The sequence below is a fragment of the Gallinula chloropus genome, assembly GCF_964237585.1.
Source record: "Gallinula chloropus genome assembly, chromosome: 9".
In the NCBI taxonomy this organism is placed as follows: domain Eukaryota; kingdom Metazoa; phylum Chordata; class Aves; order Gruiformes; family Rallidae; genus Gallinula; species Gallinula chloropus.
Window position 1 is genome coordinate 13,611,255 of NC_140094.1, and position 16,101 is coordinate 13,627,355.

A 16,101-nucleotide genomic window follows, 5' to 3' on the forward strand; every position below is an offset into this window, starting at 1 on the left:
TGTCTTTAACTCTTTTTTCAGTTTTGGATTCCGGTTTTCTCTCCCAAGCCAACATCTGTGCTTCTACCTTCAGTTTTGGAGAGTTTATGGAGGAAGATTGTCTTCAACTCATTTGTTTTGGATTCCTGTTTTCTACCCTAAGATGGCATCCATGCTTCTACCATCATTTTTTGAGCATTTATGAAGATTGTCTTCAACTCATTTCTGGTCTGGATTCCTGTTTTCTCTCTCAAGCCAGAATCCATGCTGCCACCATCATTTTTGGAGAGTCTATGGAGGAAGATCATCTTTAACTCTTGTCTTCTGTTTTGGGTTCCTGTTTTCTTTCCCCTCTTCTCATACTGAACATTGGAACCAGCCTTGCTGCCTCGTTCTTTGTTTCATTGTTTTGTTTTTGTTCTCTACTCCAGTGGACCCAAGGGAATTTCCTCCAACCAGTGTTTCCCCAAACCAAAAAGGCGGATCGATGCTGCTTAAGATTGTTTGGAAGGCTGCGTGCCAGCTCTGACTTGATGTGAACAGAAGCTGCTTTGGGATTGGGGATAAACTGGTTGGGCTAGGGGTTTTGTGTAACCAGCACAGGGCGATGGGAGGACGTACTCTAGGAGGGACAGGAGAGTCCCTCAGCAGCCGCACTTGGTTGACAGAGGAACTCGGTGTCTCTGCAGAGTGACTCCGAAGCAGTTTGAGCCGTGCTGGGGACAATCCATCGCTTTCCTGGCCACATGATCATTTCTGTGTCTTCATCCATTTCAAGAAACTGGCTCTGTTGGGATGGCTGTTGTTTCCCCTGCAACAGAAGAGCTGTGGGGGACCCTCCAGGGCTGGGACTGGCAAATCTTAACTCTGAGGGTGATTAGGGATATGTGAAAAGATGACAGACTTCCTTAGCAGAGGCTTAGTTCACTTCTAACCAGTAGGAAAGAAACTGGGGTGAGAACAGTATTTCCTAGGAATTGATACCAAAACTCCCCCTCTGACACGGGCATCTTGGGTGGTCCGGGAGCTAAAAGATGATGGCTGGGAGCTTCAAGGTCAAAAGCTGGCTCTGGGGATCCTGAAGCTCCTAGTCTCCCTGCCACTGAAGGGCTCCAGTTTTCAGGCAAGACATTCCTCTCTGGGCTTCACGAAACAGTGATCACAAACCTTTACTGCAACCAAAGGATAAGGGATGGTAGAGCAGAGTTAATTAGGAGTCTAGCAGACTGCGCATTGTTCCATGAAGGTCACCTTCCTGTTCCAGCAGTCAGCAGTTAAGTCCGGATTGCTAGAAGTACCTGCACAGAAAGGCTTTCTGCCTAAACGGGATATGTGCCTGGGGCTCAGCACTTAAGTGAGCAGGGAGGGAAGGAGGAATTCAAAGCCTGGGTCCTTAAAAAGTCCTGGAGCAAATGTCTTGGATGCCCAGCAGAGGAAAAAGAGGAGTCTGCAGCCCAGCTCAATGGGTTTCAGAGCAAACGCTCTTTCAAGTATTCAAGCCACAGCGTATGACCCAGAACAGTGTCCAGCCTGGAAGCTGCTGTGGTGAGAAGGGTTAGACATGGATTGCTGGCCAGGAGTAGCTTGGGCACTTGTGTTTCAGGTCCTGGGACTTTGTCCATAGAGTGACACCCCTGGAGACCACAGAGCTCTCCCAACAGCCAGGCTGCCCGGAGCCAGGTGTCTGGGGATGTGGTGTCTCCCAGAATTCAGTATTAATGACCAGGCTATTCTAGACTCCTCTTTTTGGTGGGGGACAGAACCTGGGCCTCCTGTTAAGATGCCAGTATCTGACCCTAATAAGCTGTGATGTCCTTTCCCCAAAAGACTGAGGGCAGATGGGTGTTCAGGGCTGGCTTCCTGACTCCAGCCAGTGCCTTGGAAGGCGCATGCAAACTGACACTAATACCCCCACGTCCCCCCTCCATGCAGTGTACCCCTTGACACCTGCTGCCGTCACACTCCTCTCCGAGCCTGCTGCTTTAATGGGACACGCAGGAAGTGGTTTGCTCCCCTCTTGGTTTTATTTTCCACGCTTTCCACCAAATGCAGGGCGGTTTTGCTTCCTTAGGGGCACTGCGCTGCCCCGAGTAAGTGTTACGCTTGAGTTTACACGTGCAGAGGAGGTGAAGGCAAGTCTTCCACAGTCCCCTTGGAGCTGCTGGGTGACGGGAGGCATTGCGATAGCACGTTTCCGCGGCCTTTCTCACTAAGCTGTGATCGCAGGCGCGCTTCGCTGTGCTATTCAACGAAGAGGTCCTTTCTTTTCAGAAGTATTAGCTTTGGGTGTGAAAATGGAAGAAACCTCGGAGAGGGGCAAAGAGAATTGCTCTTTTTGTTCACCAAGTGGTGCTATCGTGATGGGAAGTCCGTGCCATACACTTTTGTAGCAAAAGGCAATACTGGCCAGACCAGTGTTATGGTTGGCGGAGGAAAACACTGAACCCCAGCAAGAGGCCGTTTCTGTGCCCAGATGTGTGTGTGGGGTTCTGCTCCTCCTGAGTTCCAGGTATGAGGTTGCTTGGGGTTTCCTCCTCGTGTTGCTTAACCACTGAAGAGCTGTCCCCGATGTCACTTCAGCCTGATCCTGAAGTCACGTAGTTCATTCACTCACAGTGGGTGGGTCTTTGCCACTTTGGCTTTAACGAAGCAGGAGAACTAGATTTGGGAGAAAGCCCTCCCTGAGCACATATATTCACATGCATTTTGTGTCCCCTCATCACCCTGGGGGCCATAACCAGAAAGAGTCACTTGGATGTGATTGGGATCAGAGGGGACAGGTCCAGAGCCATAAACCTCACTGCAGTATTTGTGTCAACATCTGGTACAGCTCTTCCTCCTGACCCAGCTGCAGGATTCCCTCCAGCCTCTGTGCAGGAAAAAGTAGCAACTTGATGGGATTTGAGTTTTGGTTGGTTGGTTTGTTCTTTGGTTTTGTTTTGTTTTGTTGTTTTTTTTTAAAAAAAAAACAGAAAACTTTTTCAGCCTGACCCCTTTGGAAATGGTGTAAAGTTGTGAATTCACACACTGGAAGGTCCCACAGACCGAAATCTGCTGCAGGGACAAGCGATGTGCCCACCCGAACCAGAAACTTAACAGACTCTGAAGTCCCCACGTGAACAGTTGAAGCGATGCACACAAAAATACTACTCTGCTTTCACCCATTTCCTCCCGACCTCTGCCTCCCCTTTGGGGAGAGAAGGACTCTTACTGTAAAAACACGGACTTTTAAACCTGTTGACTAAAAACAGTAATTAATATTAATTTATATTTGTGGAAAAAAATGCCACTGTCCTAGTGATTTCTGATGTAAATATGTTGTTTATATAGTATGTATTAAATTTTCCTACATTGTAAAACTGCTGTACTTTTGATTCTTGTATATTAAAAAGTGTTACTGAGATTTTCAGAACAGTGCCAGTGTGGTGTGTCTGGGGGGGACACACACCTGCAGCCCCTTGGTACAGCAGCAGGTCTGGTGGAGGCATGGGGCTGCTACAGGCATGCTGGGATGGGTGTTCTCTCTGTGCAGGAATAAGCATGTTTCTCCTGGCTGTTTCACATAGTTTCTCAGTCTGCGGTGATAGAGACTTGGAAACCCCTTTGGATGGGAATTTCCACCCGATCAGGAGAAGCCATGCATTTCCTCACCTTTCAGGGAGAGGGGGCTTGGCCGGAGGGAGGGACAGGGGCTGTGGGGAGCTGGCCTGGGTGTCCCTGTAGGGGATGGTGGCATTTTTAATTCAGCACCAACTCATTTTTTATCCAGGGGTCCCAGCAGGAGAGCTGGAGAAGCTGGGGAGGAGGAGCCAGAGCAATGGGCAGGATATGGGCATCCCAGTGTCAGAGGACGTCAACATCAGCACCAGGACACCGTCTTGCTAACCTATATCTGCAGCACCACGTGGTGAAGAGTTAAATCCTGACATGTCAAATCTGATGGGGAAATGACCCCCTGGAATGAGGCAGCTTCCCCCAGGTCCCTGTCAGACAGGTACAGTGGGTCCCAAGGGTGCTCTCCTCCATTAGGACAGGGTCCACGCACCACCGTGGCCATCCCACAGTGCTGGGCAGGGCCTGGGCCTGGGCCAGGCCGTGTCCATGTTGCACAGGCCGCAGCCATGGCTGCTGCCTTATATTGTTACACCTTCAAACAAATACTGCCAAACCTGCTCTCTGGCCTGGGTCTAGCCTGGCTGCTTGTAATTTCTTCCAGCTCTTGCTAATGAATCTGCTGGAAGAAAAGTGTCTTCCTCTTTTGTGTGCCCCTGTGGAACGTGGGACGCCAGCATGACCACTGCTTTATCACAGGCATTGGACCCACTGCGTGAGGCAGGCAGGGAAGGAGCCTCAGGGAGCAGGCCCCAGCCCTGCCTCACACCCACCCCAGTGAGGGGTCATGTCCGGGAGCTCCCTGCTTTCTGCCTCATGCTGTGCCGGAGTGGGGACCCTCTAGAGGGCAGCCAGTTGCCAGCAAAAGGCCTGTTTTGAGTGAATGATACTCCATCCCTGGAGAGACCGGTGTGAAGAGTGTCCGTGGTGTCCCCGCTCACCCAGTGCACGTGGCCACAAAGCTTAAAGCAGCCCGGGCTCCGGCCTGAGGCCAGGGGATGGGCACAGCCAAAACGGGGCTTGAAGCTGTGCTGGGGACACCAGGCCGTGGCACTTTCTGTGGTTTGTCCTGTTGCCTTTGTGTGAGCAACGGTTTGTGTGTGTGGTGCTCTAGGAAGACGTCAGTTAAAACAGTTCTGAACGGGTGGTCACAGCATAGCAGTAGGTTCTGGAAGCTGAGGTGCTACTTGAAGGGTCTCTGGTGGGCTTGCAGCAGGTCTGGTGGGCTTGCAGCAGTTTGTTATTCCTGGACTGGGGTTTCCATGGTGAGGGAATGTTTGATCACCTGGCAGGCTGTTGGCCGGACACTTGGTGCACATGGCCCAGTGGTGGCTGAACTGAGCAGCTGGTTGGCTCGCCGCTGGCTGGTTGGTGCCCCCAAATTGGGTCTAGCGTGCCCCTTTTGTGCTCGGAAGCTCATCTGTGATCCGAGAGTTGGTGTTGTGTTCCAGGTTCGGGTTCCTGTAAGGGCCCGATCCTGGTACTTGTCACTAAGGCAGCAGAGAGCCACTTTGACGTGTCTGTTGACAAGTCGAAGTGGCTCATGGAGAAGCCCCAAAGGCTGGTCAGTGCTGCCAGAAGCCCACGGTGAGTGTGGGGAGCACTGGGGATGGCGGGTGCTGGGGTGGTGGGATCTCCTGGCTCTGTGCTGTGGGGCTTTTGGTGACAGTGTGCTGAGATCCTGATGGTCCCATGGGTTTCCGTTATCCATGGGACTTGGATGCTTTGTCTCGCCGGGTTTGAGGGCTGAGCCTTCCTTTGCCACAGGGGAACAGGGACCTTGGTGTTTGGTATTCTGTAGCCCCTGATCTTAACCCGTCCTGGAAGGTAGTGCCCAGAAGGCAGCGCCGAGGAGGAGCCGACCCGGATTTTTTTTGCATACCGAGTCCTCCTTGAGCTTTCTAAGCCCAGGGGACCATGTCTTGTTAGGATTCAAACTTCCTTAGATAAAAAATGTTTACAGCAGCTCTCAAAGCTGGGTGGAGCTTGGCCCCTGGGGAGGGGCTTGGGCCATTAATGCTCTGTATTCCCCTGGCTGAATTCAAGGTCTGGCTTTCAAAAGCCAAATTTTGAAGCCTGGCACCAATTGGTCCCTGTTCCCTTGTCAGCTGTCGGCTTCGGAAATGCCCATTGGGTCACTTTTTTAAGAGGGTCCTGTAGTTTCTTTCAACACATACACTGTTGGTCATTGCTGAGAGCTTATAAAATGTTTTGTTGCTGTTTGCAAAGATGATCACCTATAAAATGCAGTCATATGTGAAATATGGAGTGCTAAGGCAGGAGGCTCCTCATGCTGTAACGGCCTTGTAAGCCGGTTTTTCTCTGCTGAGTTTGGAGGGTGTTGAACCACTTGAATTGTGATTTTTTTTTTTTTTTTTTTGTGACGATTAATTGTAGCTTATCCCCCATTTACAAGTTTAATTGAGAGTAGGTCTTGTCTGGCTGTTAGCTTAGTGGCATTAAAGCTGGGTGTGTTCCAAAAATACCTTCTGAAAAGCGGCCTTAAATCTCCAGTTCTGTGCAGCGTAAGGCCTGACGTGACTGATGGTGCTAATCCTTTATACTCTTGGCAGGTAGAAATGCTTCCTGGTTGTTTCTGTGATAGAAATGCTTATTTTACAGAATTAGCAGGTTTTGTTTTCTGGTTTTATTCTGTCAGTGTAGAGAGAGTCAAGCACGTATCCTTTTGCCTTGGGAATAGGTGGCTGATTAAAAAAAGGACATAACCACTTCCCATCTACATGTCTTTCCTTAGTAGGGCAAGCACAGGCATACCTGGCTGTGCAGATGTGTATGTCCTCTGTGCCACTGGAGAAGTTGCCCTCTTTTCAGGTGACACAGTTCACATCTTGGTGAAAATAACACAAATGACAGTGTCCTAGTGTCCAGGTGGTAATGTTGTGGATAAAGCACATGAATTATGACTACTAATTTGCAGGAAAGCTGCAAATAGTCCCGATGTCCTTGAAATAAATCCTTGAGAAAGGACTCGAGAGTGGGAGGAGGCCTGTAATGGCTGTTATGCCTTCAAACAAATACTGCCAAACCTGCTCTCTGGCCTGGGTCTAGCCTGGCTGCTTGTAATTTCTTCCAGCTCTTGCTAATGAATCTGGTGGAAGAAAAGTGTCTTCCTCTTTTGTGTGCCCCTGTGGAACGTGGGATGCCAGCATGACCACTGCTCTATCACAGGCATTGGACCCACTGCGTGAGGCGGGCAGGGAAGGAGCCTCAGGGAGCAGGCCCCAGCCCTGCCTCGCACCCACCCCAGTGAGGGGACATGTCGGGGAGCTCCCTGCTTTCTGCCTCATGCTGTGCCGGAGTGGGGACCCTCTAGAGGGCAGCCAGTTGCCAGCAAAAGGCCTGTTTTGAGTGAACGATACTCCATCCCTGGAGACACCGGTGTGAAGCAGTGTCCGTGGTGTCCCCGCTCACTGAGGGGAGCCAGGCACAAAGCTTAAAGCAGCCCGGGCTCCGGCCTGAGGCCAGGGGATGGGCACAGCCAAAACGGGGCTTGAAGCTGTGCTGGGGACACCAGGCCGTGGCACTTTCTGTGGTTTGTCCTGTTGCCTTTGTGTGAGCAACGGTTTGTGTGTGTGGTGCTCTAGGAAGACGTCAGTTAAAACAGTTCTGAACGGGTGGTCACAGCATAGCAGTAGGTTCTGGAAGCTGAGGTGCTACTTGAAGGGTCTCTGGTGGGCTTGCAGCAGGTCTGGTGGGCTTGCAGCAGTTTGTTATTCCTGGACTGGGGTTTCCATGGTGAGGGAATGTTTGATCACCTGGCAGGCTGTTGGCCGGACACTTGGTGCACATGGCCCAGTGGTGGCTGAACTGAGCAGCTGGTTGGCTCGCCGCTGGCTGGTTGGTGCCCCCAAATTGGGTCTAGCGTGCCCCTTTTGTGCTCGGAAGCTCGTCTGTGATCCGAGAGTTGGTTTTGTGTCCCCGGTTCGGGTTCCTGTAAGGGCCCGATCCTGGTACTTGTCACTAAGGCAGCAGAGAGCCACTTTGACGTGTCTGTTGACAAGTCGAAGTGGCTCATGGAGAAGCCCCAAAGGCTGGTCAGTGCTGCCAGAAGCCCACGGTGAGTGTGGGGAGCACTGGGGATGGCGGGTGCTGGGGTGGTGGGATCTCCTGGCTCTGTGCTGTGGGGCTTTTGGTGACAGTGTGCTGAGATCCTGATGGTCCCATGGGTTTCCGTTATCCATGGGACTTGGATGCTTTGTCTCACCGGGTTTGAGGGCTGAGCCTTCCTTTGCCACAGGGGAACAGGGACCTTGGTGTTTGGTATTCTGTAGCCCCTGATCTTAACCCGTCCTGGAAGGTAGTGCCCAGAAGGCAGTGCCGAGGAGGAGCCGACCCGGATTTTTTTTGCATACCGAGTCCTCCTTGAGCTTTCTAAGCCCAGGGGACCATGTCTTGTTAGGATTCAAACTTCCTTAGATAAAAAATGTTTACAGCAGCTCTCAAAGCTGGGTGGAGCTTGGCCCCTGGGGAGGGGCTTGGGCCATTAATGCTCTGTATTCCCCTGGCTGAATTCAAGGTCTGGCTTTCAAAAGCCAAATTTTGAAGCCTGGCACCAATTGGTCCCTGTTCCCTTGTCAGCTGTCGGCTTCGGAAATGCCCATTGGGTCACTTTTTTAAGAGGGTCCTGTAGTTTCTTTCAACACATACACTGTTGGTCATTGCTGAGAGCTTATAAAATGTTTTGTTGCTGTTTGCAAAGATGATCACCTATAAAATGCAGTCATATGTGAACTATGGAGTGCTAAGGCAGGAGGCTCCTCATGCTGTAACGGCCTTGTAAGCCGGTTTTTCTCTGCTGAGTTTGGAGGGTGTTGAACCACTTGAATTGTGATTTTTTTTTTTTTTTTTTTGTGACGATTAATTGTAGCTTATCCCCCATTTACAAGTTTAATTGAGTAGGTCTTGTCTGGCTGTTAGCTTAGTGGCATTAAAGCTGGGTGTGTTCCAAAAATACCTTCTGAAAAGCGGCCTTAAATCTCCAGTTCTGTGCAGCGTAAGGCCTGACGTGACTGATGGTGCTAATCCTTTATACTCTTGGCAGGTAGAAATGCTTCCTGGTTGTTTCTGTGATAGAAATGCTTATTTTACAGAATTAGCAGGTTTTGTTTTCTGGTTTTATTCTGTCAGTGTAGAGAGAGTCAAGCACGTATCCTTTTGCCTTGGGAATAGGTGGCTGATTAAAAAAAGGACATAACCACTTCCCATCTACATGTCTTTCCTTAGTAGGGCAAGCACAGGCATACCTGGCTGTGCAGATGTGTATGTCCTCTGTGCCACTGGAGAAGTTGCCCTCTTTTCAGGTGACACAGTTCACATCTTGGTGAAAATAACACAAATGACAGTGTCCTAGTGTCCAGGTGGTAATGTTGTGGATAAAGCACATGAATTATGACTACTAATTTGCAGGAAAGCTGCAAATAGTCCCGATGTCCTTGAAATAAATCCTTGAGAAAGGACTCGAGAGTGGGAGGAGGCCTGTAATGGCTGTTATGCCTTCAAACAAATACTGCCAAACCTGCTCTCTGGCCTGGGTCTAGCCTGGCTGCTTGTAATTTCTTCCAGCTCTTGCTAATGAATCTGGTGGAAGAAAAGTGTCTTCCTCTTTTGTGTGCCCCTGTGGAACGTGGGATGCCAGCATGACCACTGCTCTATCACAGGCATTGGACCCACTGCGTGAGGCGGGCAGGGAAGGAGCCTCAGGGAGCAGGCCCCAGCCCTGCCTCGCACCCACCCCAGTGAGGGGACATGTCGGGGAGCTCCCTGCTTTCTGCCTCATGCTGTGCCGGAGTGGGGACCCTCTAGAGGGCAGCCAGTTGCCAGCAAAAGGCCTGTTTTGAGTGAACGATACTCCATCCCTGGAGACACCGGTGTGAAGCAGTGTCCGTGGTGTCCCCGCTCACTGAGGGGAGCCAGGCACAAAGCTTAAAGCAGCCCGGGCTCCGGCCTGAGGCCAGGGGATGGGCACAGCCAAAACGGGGCTTGAAGCTGTGCTGGGGACACCAGGCCGTGGCACTTTCTGTGGTTTGTCCTGTTGCCTTTGTGTGAGCAACGGTTTGTGTGTGTGGTGCTCTAGGAAGACGTCAGTTAAAACAGTTCTGAACGGGTGGTCACAGCATAGCAGTAGGTTCTGGAAGCTGAGGTGCTACTTGAAGGGTCTCTGGTGGGCTTGCAGCAGGTCTGGTGGGCTTGCAGCAGTTTGTTATTCCTGGACTGGGGTTTCCATGGTGAGGGAATGTTTGATCACCTGGCAGGCTGTTGGCCGGACACTTGGTGCACATGGCCCAGTGGTGGCTGAACTGAGCAGCTGGTTGGCTCGCCGCTGGCTGGTTGGTGCCCCCAAATTGGGTCTAGCGTGCCCCTTTTGTGCTCGGAAGCTCGTCTGTGATCCGAGAGTTGGTTTTGTGTCCCTGGTTCGGGTTCCTGTAAGGGCCCGATCCTGGTACTTGTCACTAAGGCAGCAGAGAGCCACTTTGACGTGTCTGTTGACAAGTCGAAGTGGCTCATGGAGAAGCCCCAAAGGCTGGTCAGTGCTGCCAGAAGCCCACGGTGAGTGTGGGGAGCACTGGGGATGGCGGGTGCTGGGGTGGTGGGATCTCCTGGCTCTGTGCTGTGGGGCTTTTGGTGACAGTGTGCTGAGATCCTGATGGTCCCATGGGTTTCTGTTATCCATGGGACTTGGATGCTTTGTCTCGCCGGGTTTGAGGGCTGAGCCTTCCTTTGCCACAGGGGAACAGGGACCTTGGTGTTTGGTATTCTGTAGCCCCTGATCTTAACCCGTCCTGGAAGGCAGTGCCCAGAAGGCAGTGCCGAGGAGGAGCCGACCCGGATGTTTTTTGCATACCGAGTCCTCCTTGAGCTTTCTAAGCCCAGGGGACCATGTCTTGTTAGGATTCAAACTTCCTTAGATAAAAAATGTTCACAGCAGCTCTCAAAGCTGGGTGGAGCTTGGCCCCTGGGGAGGGGCTTGGGCCATTAATGCTCTGTATTCCCCTGGCTGAATTCAAGGTCTGGCTTTCAAAAGCCAAATTTTGAAGCCTGGCACCAATTGGTCCCTGTTCCCTTGTCAGCTGTCGGCTTCAGAAATGCCCACTGGGTCACTTTTTTTCAGAGGGTCCTGTAGTTTCTTTCAACACATACACTGTTGGTCATTGCTGAGAGCTTATAAAATGTTTTGTTGCTGTTTGCAAAGATGATCACCTATAAAATGCAGTCATATGTGAAATATGGAGTGCTAAGGCAGGAGGCTCCTCATGCTGTAACGGCCTTGTAAGCAGGTTTTTCTCTGCTGAGTTTGGAGGGTGTTGAACCACTTGAATTGTGATTTATTTTTTTTTTTTTTGGTGACGATTAATTGTAGCTTATCCCCCATTTACAAGTGTAATTGTCTGGCTCTTAGCTTAGTGGCATTAAAGCTGGATGTGTTCCAAAAATACCTTTTGAGTAATTGGGCAAATGAACTTGACTGTTTTGGCCACCTAAAATAGGTAACCTCTCGATGCTGAGGAGCCTGTGTTTGGGTGAATATTCTGGATATTAACCAATTTGAATCTAAAGGGAAAAGGAAGAAAAATAAACCAGTTTGATGTTCTGCTCCCTGTTGCCGGATACTTGGGGAATGCCATCTAGTCCATAACCCTGTAAACAGGACCTGCCCCAGCTGTGTGCCTGTATAAGCTCCTTTCTGCTGCTCTGTTGCTGAGTTTATTCTTTTTGCAAGCAACACATGGTATTTACTATAATGTGTAGTGTTATGCCTACAGTATTTGGGTTCGGAACCACTGCCTGTACCAGGATGCAGTGGAGAGCCACGCCAGAGCTGCTGCCCGCCTTTAATACAGCAGGATGCTCTCAGGACACTCCAGCTCCTCATCTACCTTATTCTTGGCAGCTCTGTGTGAGCCAGATTCTCACTGGAGGAGCTGTGCTGTGGTACTGCTAAATGCTGCTGTCTGTGTTCTGGCCAATAAGCAGGGGGTAGCACAGCACAGTGATTTGGAGCCTGCAGTCTGGCACATGGGTTCAGTGCCTGTCCTGGGAAAGAACTGCGTCCTGTTTGGGACCGTGCAGTTCACACTGGCATTTAGGCTGTTCCAAGCCTATGGCTGTAGCTTGGATATGGCTCAGGCTTGTTCACTCTGTATTTCTGAGCTGTGACATACAGTTAAAATATAATCTCTTCTTTCTCTACCATCAGTCACTCGGCATCTGAAGAAGCCTCTGGCTCTGACTCTGAAAGTGAATCCATGGGTTCAAAACCCCAGCAGACCCCTCCTGGAACCAAAGAAAAACCAGCCTCTAAGAAGGAAAGGATAGCAGATGTTAAAAAGGTATTGCCCCATTGCTCTGTCTAGCTGTGTTAGCCCTGTACCCACCATGAAAGGGCAGACAGCAGGACCTTAAGGAAGCTGTCTTCGACTTCCCTGCCACTTTGCATATTGACCAAACAGCCTCTGGTCTCTGGTGTCCCTGAAGCACTTGTTGGCTGTTTGATCTGTGTGCACTTCGCACAGCTGCTCGATGAGAATGAGTTTTGTGGAGAAAGCTGCTATGTATGTATAGACTGAGGAGGACAGTGCTGTCAGTGCTCCCCTCCTGCCTGCAAGGGAGAAGTGAAGCATTTTGTTACCTGCTTCTTCCTCCCTCAATCCTCTGGGCTGTTGGCTCAGGTCGTGGCTCGTTCTCCTGTGTTCAGACTGGCAAGGAAGGATGTGTTTATAAAGAGCTGTGGTAATGCAGCACTAAACTTTCTGTTTTATTGTTGGTAAGTGGGGAGTGAAGGAAGTTTTCTCTTCCTCTGTGGGCTTCTAAGAGCATATCCCCAACAATCAACATTAAAGTTATCCTGGGAGGGAGCATGTCCATACCCAGGGTGCTAATGAGCATGGATGAAACATGAAGAGGTCATGGCAACCTCTAATAAGCAAGCCTCTCCCTTCCTTAATTTCTCTGTTAATGAGTGTTTTCCTTAGCTAGGCCTAGCTTAGCTGTGTTGATGCCTGTTCCCCTTGAATAACCAATGGAATGAATTGTTGCTGTTTATTTTGTATTTCTATCTAGGTACACCCGTGAGGGTGAGGGTAATTGGCGTTAGGTGATACTCAGATTTGTCATCCTAAAACTGTCCCATGTTAAAGATGAAAAGACAAGTTCTTCGAACAATTTGGGGAGTATTTCAGGTTTTTCTTTCATGTGAATTTATCTGTCTGTACTCTCTGTGCCCAGCAGAGATGCACCTCTGCAGTCTGCCCGTTGCAGTGTTACCCCGTTACTGCTTTACCAGCAGCAGCAGAATTGCTGGGCTGCAGCTTTGTATTCATCACACTGCCAATCCCAAGTCCCTGCTGCATCTGGCAGGGTGTTTTGATTTCCTTTTCCTGCTCATGGCTTGCAGACATATTTGAGGACTGGAGGGAGGGAGAAGCAGGAGAATCAATAGGTTTAGAAAACTGTAAGAGGATCAAGCTCTGCTGAGGGAGAGAGGAATTGTTGGTGGAGGTGTTTGGGTGGCACGTTAGTGGTTTGTATCAGCCCTGTAGAGCTTCTGGTGTCCTGTCACTGCTTGCAGAGGGCTGGCCATCTCAGCGCTCTGTCCTTCAGCCTGAATGAGCTGGAGAGTGATTTGTGCCCAGAGGGAAAGGTGGACAGCTATAAAAACGTTAAGATAAAAGATGCTGCTTTAGAGTGTTACCGAATACCCCCAAATAATCCTAATCCTTTTCAGCAGGTTTCTTAAAGCATCAATCCTGCTGGTTGCTAATTCTCTAATGGTTTTATGTTGATATTAAAAAAAAAATACTGGGGGTGAAGCAGGCCTTCTGATGGTCTGTTTCTTTTGCAGATGTGGGAGGAATATCCTGATGTTTATGGGCTTAGGAGATCAAACCGAAGCAGACAAGAACCATCCCGATTTAATATCAAGGATGAGGTAAGAAAATATTTTTAAGTAAGAAAAAACAGTGAGGGATTATTGAACATGTAAAAGCAACTGAGCTCAAAGAGCAAGAGCAAAGGCAGGACTCATCTGCCTTGCCTTGCCAACACTGAGCCCTAGCCTGGTGTGTGGATGTTGGGGCTCAGGGTTAAGGTCCTGGTCCTGCAGCTGGATCTGCTTGGCGCTGATCTCGTTGCTGGAATGGGGTGCAAGGCAGGTCAGGCTCTGCTGCAGGAACATCCAGGAGAGATAAGTCTGTGTTAAAAAAAACAAGTATTAAAACCAAATGAAAGCCCAGCACACACTCAAACAGCAATAAAGGAAACTTCCCAGAAACACCTCACCAAAAACCCATCTATTCTTTGGTAGAATACTGGGGAGTCTTTCATGCTTCCCTTGGAGGTGACAATGGTCAGAGTGAACCTATTTTCCAAGCATTGTCTTTTTCTGCAGATACAGGAATTAACTGCTGACTTCATTTACATCCACCAAGTTTTCATTTACAGGTCTTCAGGAGGTTAGGCAGTTATAAAGGAGAAGGAAAAAAACAAACAAGGAGAGGCTTAGACAGACCATAAAGCTTGGGACTGATTGCTAGGTGCAGAACCATGTAATTGGGACCCTAAGGATAAGCAGTCAAATTTTCAGCAGAGTGGGAGCCCAGGGATGCTCTCTGAGGGTCAGGCTGTTGGTGCTTCACTGCTGAAATGTGCGTTTGGATGCCTAAGAGGTCCCAGTTGTGCTGCAATCGTAGGTCTCCAGCTCCTTGCTCTGGTGTGTTATTGTTGGGGGGCACCCCGGGAGCTGGATGATGCTCATAGCAGCAGGTTAGGAAGGGGCTTGGGGCACATCACCAACTTAGCTTTTGTTTTCCTTTTCAAGTCTGGCAAAGCCAAGGCTGGCTGGCTCCTCTCATCTACTGAGGGAGGTGATGCTATTGAACTGGAAGTTGCAGGTGACTTCCTGACTAGCCAGAGCTGGCTCCTCTTCTGCAGCCCCATCACACCAAAGCATCCTTCCAGTGCTGCAGGGAGCGAGCAGTCGTGCTGTGTCTGAGCTCAGATCGTGTGCATGCCTTTCAGTTGCACCCTTGAGGGGACAGTCCAGAGGGAAGCCTACAACCTGATTTTCTTTCTTTTCAATTAAAGGCAAGTAGTGAATCTGAAAATGAGAGCCCAAAGAGAAGAGGCCAGAAGCCAGTGAAAAGAACGTAAGTTTCTAGGGAAAGGGTTTTGAATGGCAGTACTTTGTCTTGGTTTGGATTGTTTGATGGGTGTAGTCAATGTGGAGAGCTTGTAAAATAAATCATTTCATATTTCCAGCAATACTACTTTGGGTGACTAAAATGGAAGTATGAACATACATCCACAGATGGATGCAAGTTCCCAGTTTTTCTTTTGTTTATGTTTTCCTGCTCTGCCTGTGGCAGAATCGGAATAAATCAGGTTCTGTTTGGGATGTCAGTCTTTCACTTCTCCATCAGGTTCCTTACTCTGGTGCAGAGATACTTAAACCAGTTTAATCCCTGCTGCTCTCCCCTTTTAGATTAAAATGCCAAATTAGCCTCCATTGTGTTTCATAACCCGCTGGTACAACAAAACACCTTCCATAAAGCATATTTTGGATGTCTGATCACCATAACTGAGTTCACTTACAGTCACCTGCCTCCTCCAAAGGGCAATTCAGAGCTGCAGCCTTGCTCTGAATTGCCCACACAGAACCTACTTCCTTCCACTAACGACACAGCGAGATTTGGCCTCCCATTTCCTAAAATCAGAGAATCACCCCATGAACCCCCCTGCATTGCACTGAACAACCAAGAGGGCAGGTCTGAACTTTCTCTCATCTCATCATCGTAACCTGTGAGAGTCGGGTGTCTGCTTAGCCAAGCGTTGGGGTGGAGATGTGATTGCCCGTCCATGACCTACATTTCTGACCATAGAAGTAAATGGAGGAGGGATGCCTCTGGTGAAGAGGATGAAGATGGAGGTGGTCAAGGTAGCAGTGGGGAGAGTGACCCTGAATGGAAAACAATTAAAGCAAGAAGACCTGCCCAAAGGAGGTAAGAAGTGGTTGTTTCAGCCTTGTCTTTCTCTGCATATGTCTGTCTTTTCCTGCCTGTGCTGGGTGGAGAGGTGATTTCTGTCTGTCACTAAAGAATGGCTGGAGTTTTTCTGCAATATTACCATTTTTTATGACCTAGCAAGACTAGGATCTAGTTGCTCTCTCATCAGCCCATTTCATGTTCTGGGGAGTGATGCAGTGGTGTCCATGGTACTTGGAGTAGACTAAATATCTAGGAGTTTAATGCCTGAGATTCATGCTTTCTTAAAGATGTGTTACAATGGATGCTTATGTAAAGTACACTGCAATATAGCTTTCTGTTAATTCTTATTTTAGAGTGGTGCCCAAAACTGGTATTAAAAAGGCTTACAAACCCCAATGTGGGAAAAAGAGAAAGAGACCAGAGTCATCTGATGATGAGGATGATGACGAAGATGTTGTGCCCCCCAAGAGACAAACTCTACGAAGAGCAGCCAAAAACATCAGGTAAAAGA

At 49.4% G+C, this 16,101-nt stretch overlaps 1 protein-coding gene across 1 annotated transcript in view; it reads left to right on the plus strand.

Annotated features, from left to right (window-relative positions):
- Positions 1 to 4,269: 4,269 nt before the first annotated feature.
- LOC311194979 (chromodomain-helicase-DNA-binding protein 2-like) overlaps positions 4,270 to 16,101 on the plus strand; it is a gene marked incomplete at both ends in the record, with an annotated part of 36,339 nt that continues 24,507 nt past the window's right edge. The window contains 7 exon segments of the mRNA XM_084268244.1: positions 4,270 to 4,306; positions 5,043 to 5,178; positions 11,807 to 11,939; positions 13,451 to 13,537; positions 14,692 to 14,753; positions 15,486 to 15,605; positions 15,944 to 16,093. Of these exon segments, the coding sequence (XP_084124370.1) occupies positions 4,270 to 4,306; positions 5,043 to 5,178; positions 11,807 to 11,939; positions 13,451 to 13,537; positions 14,692 to 14,753; positions 15,486 to 15,605; positions 15,944 to 16,093 (725 nt within the window).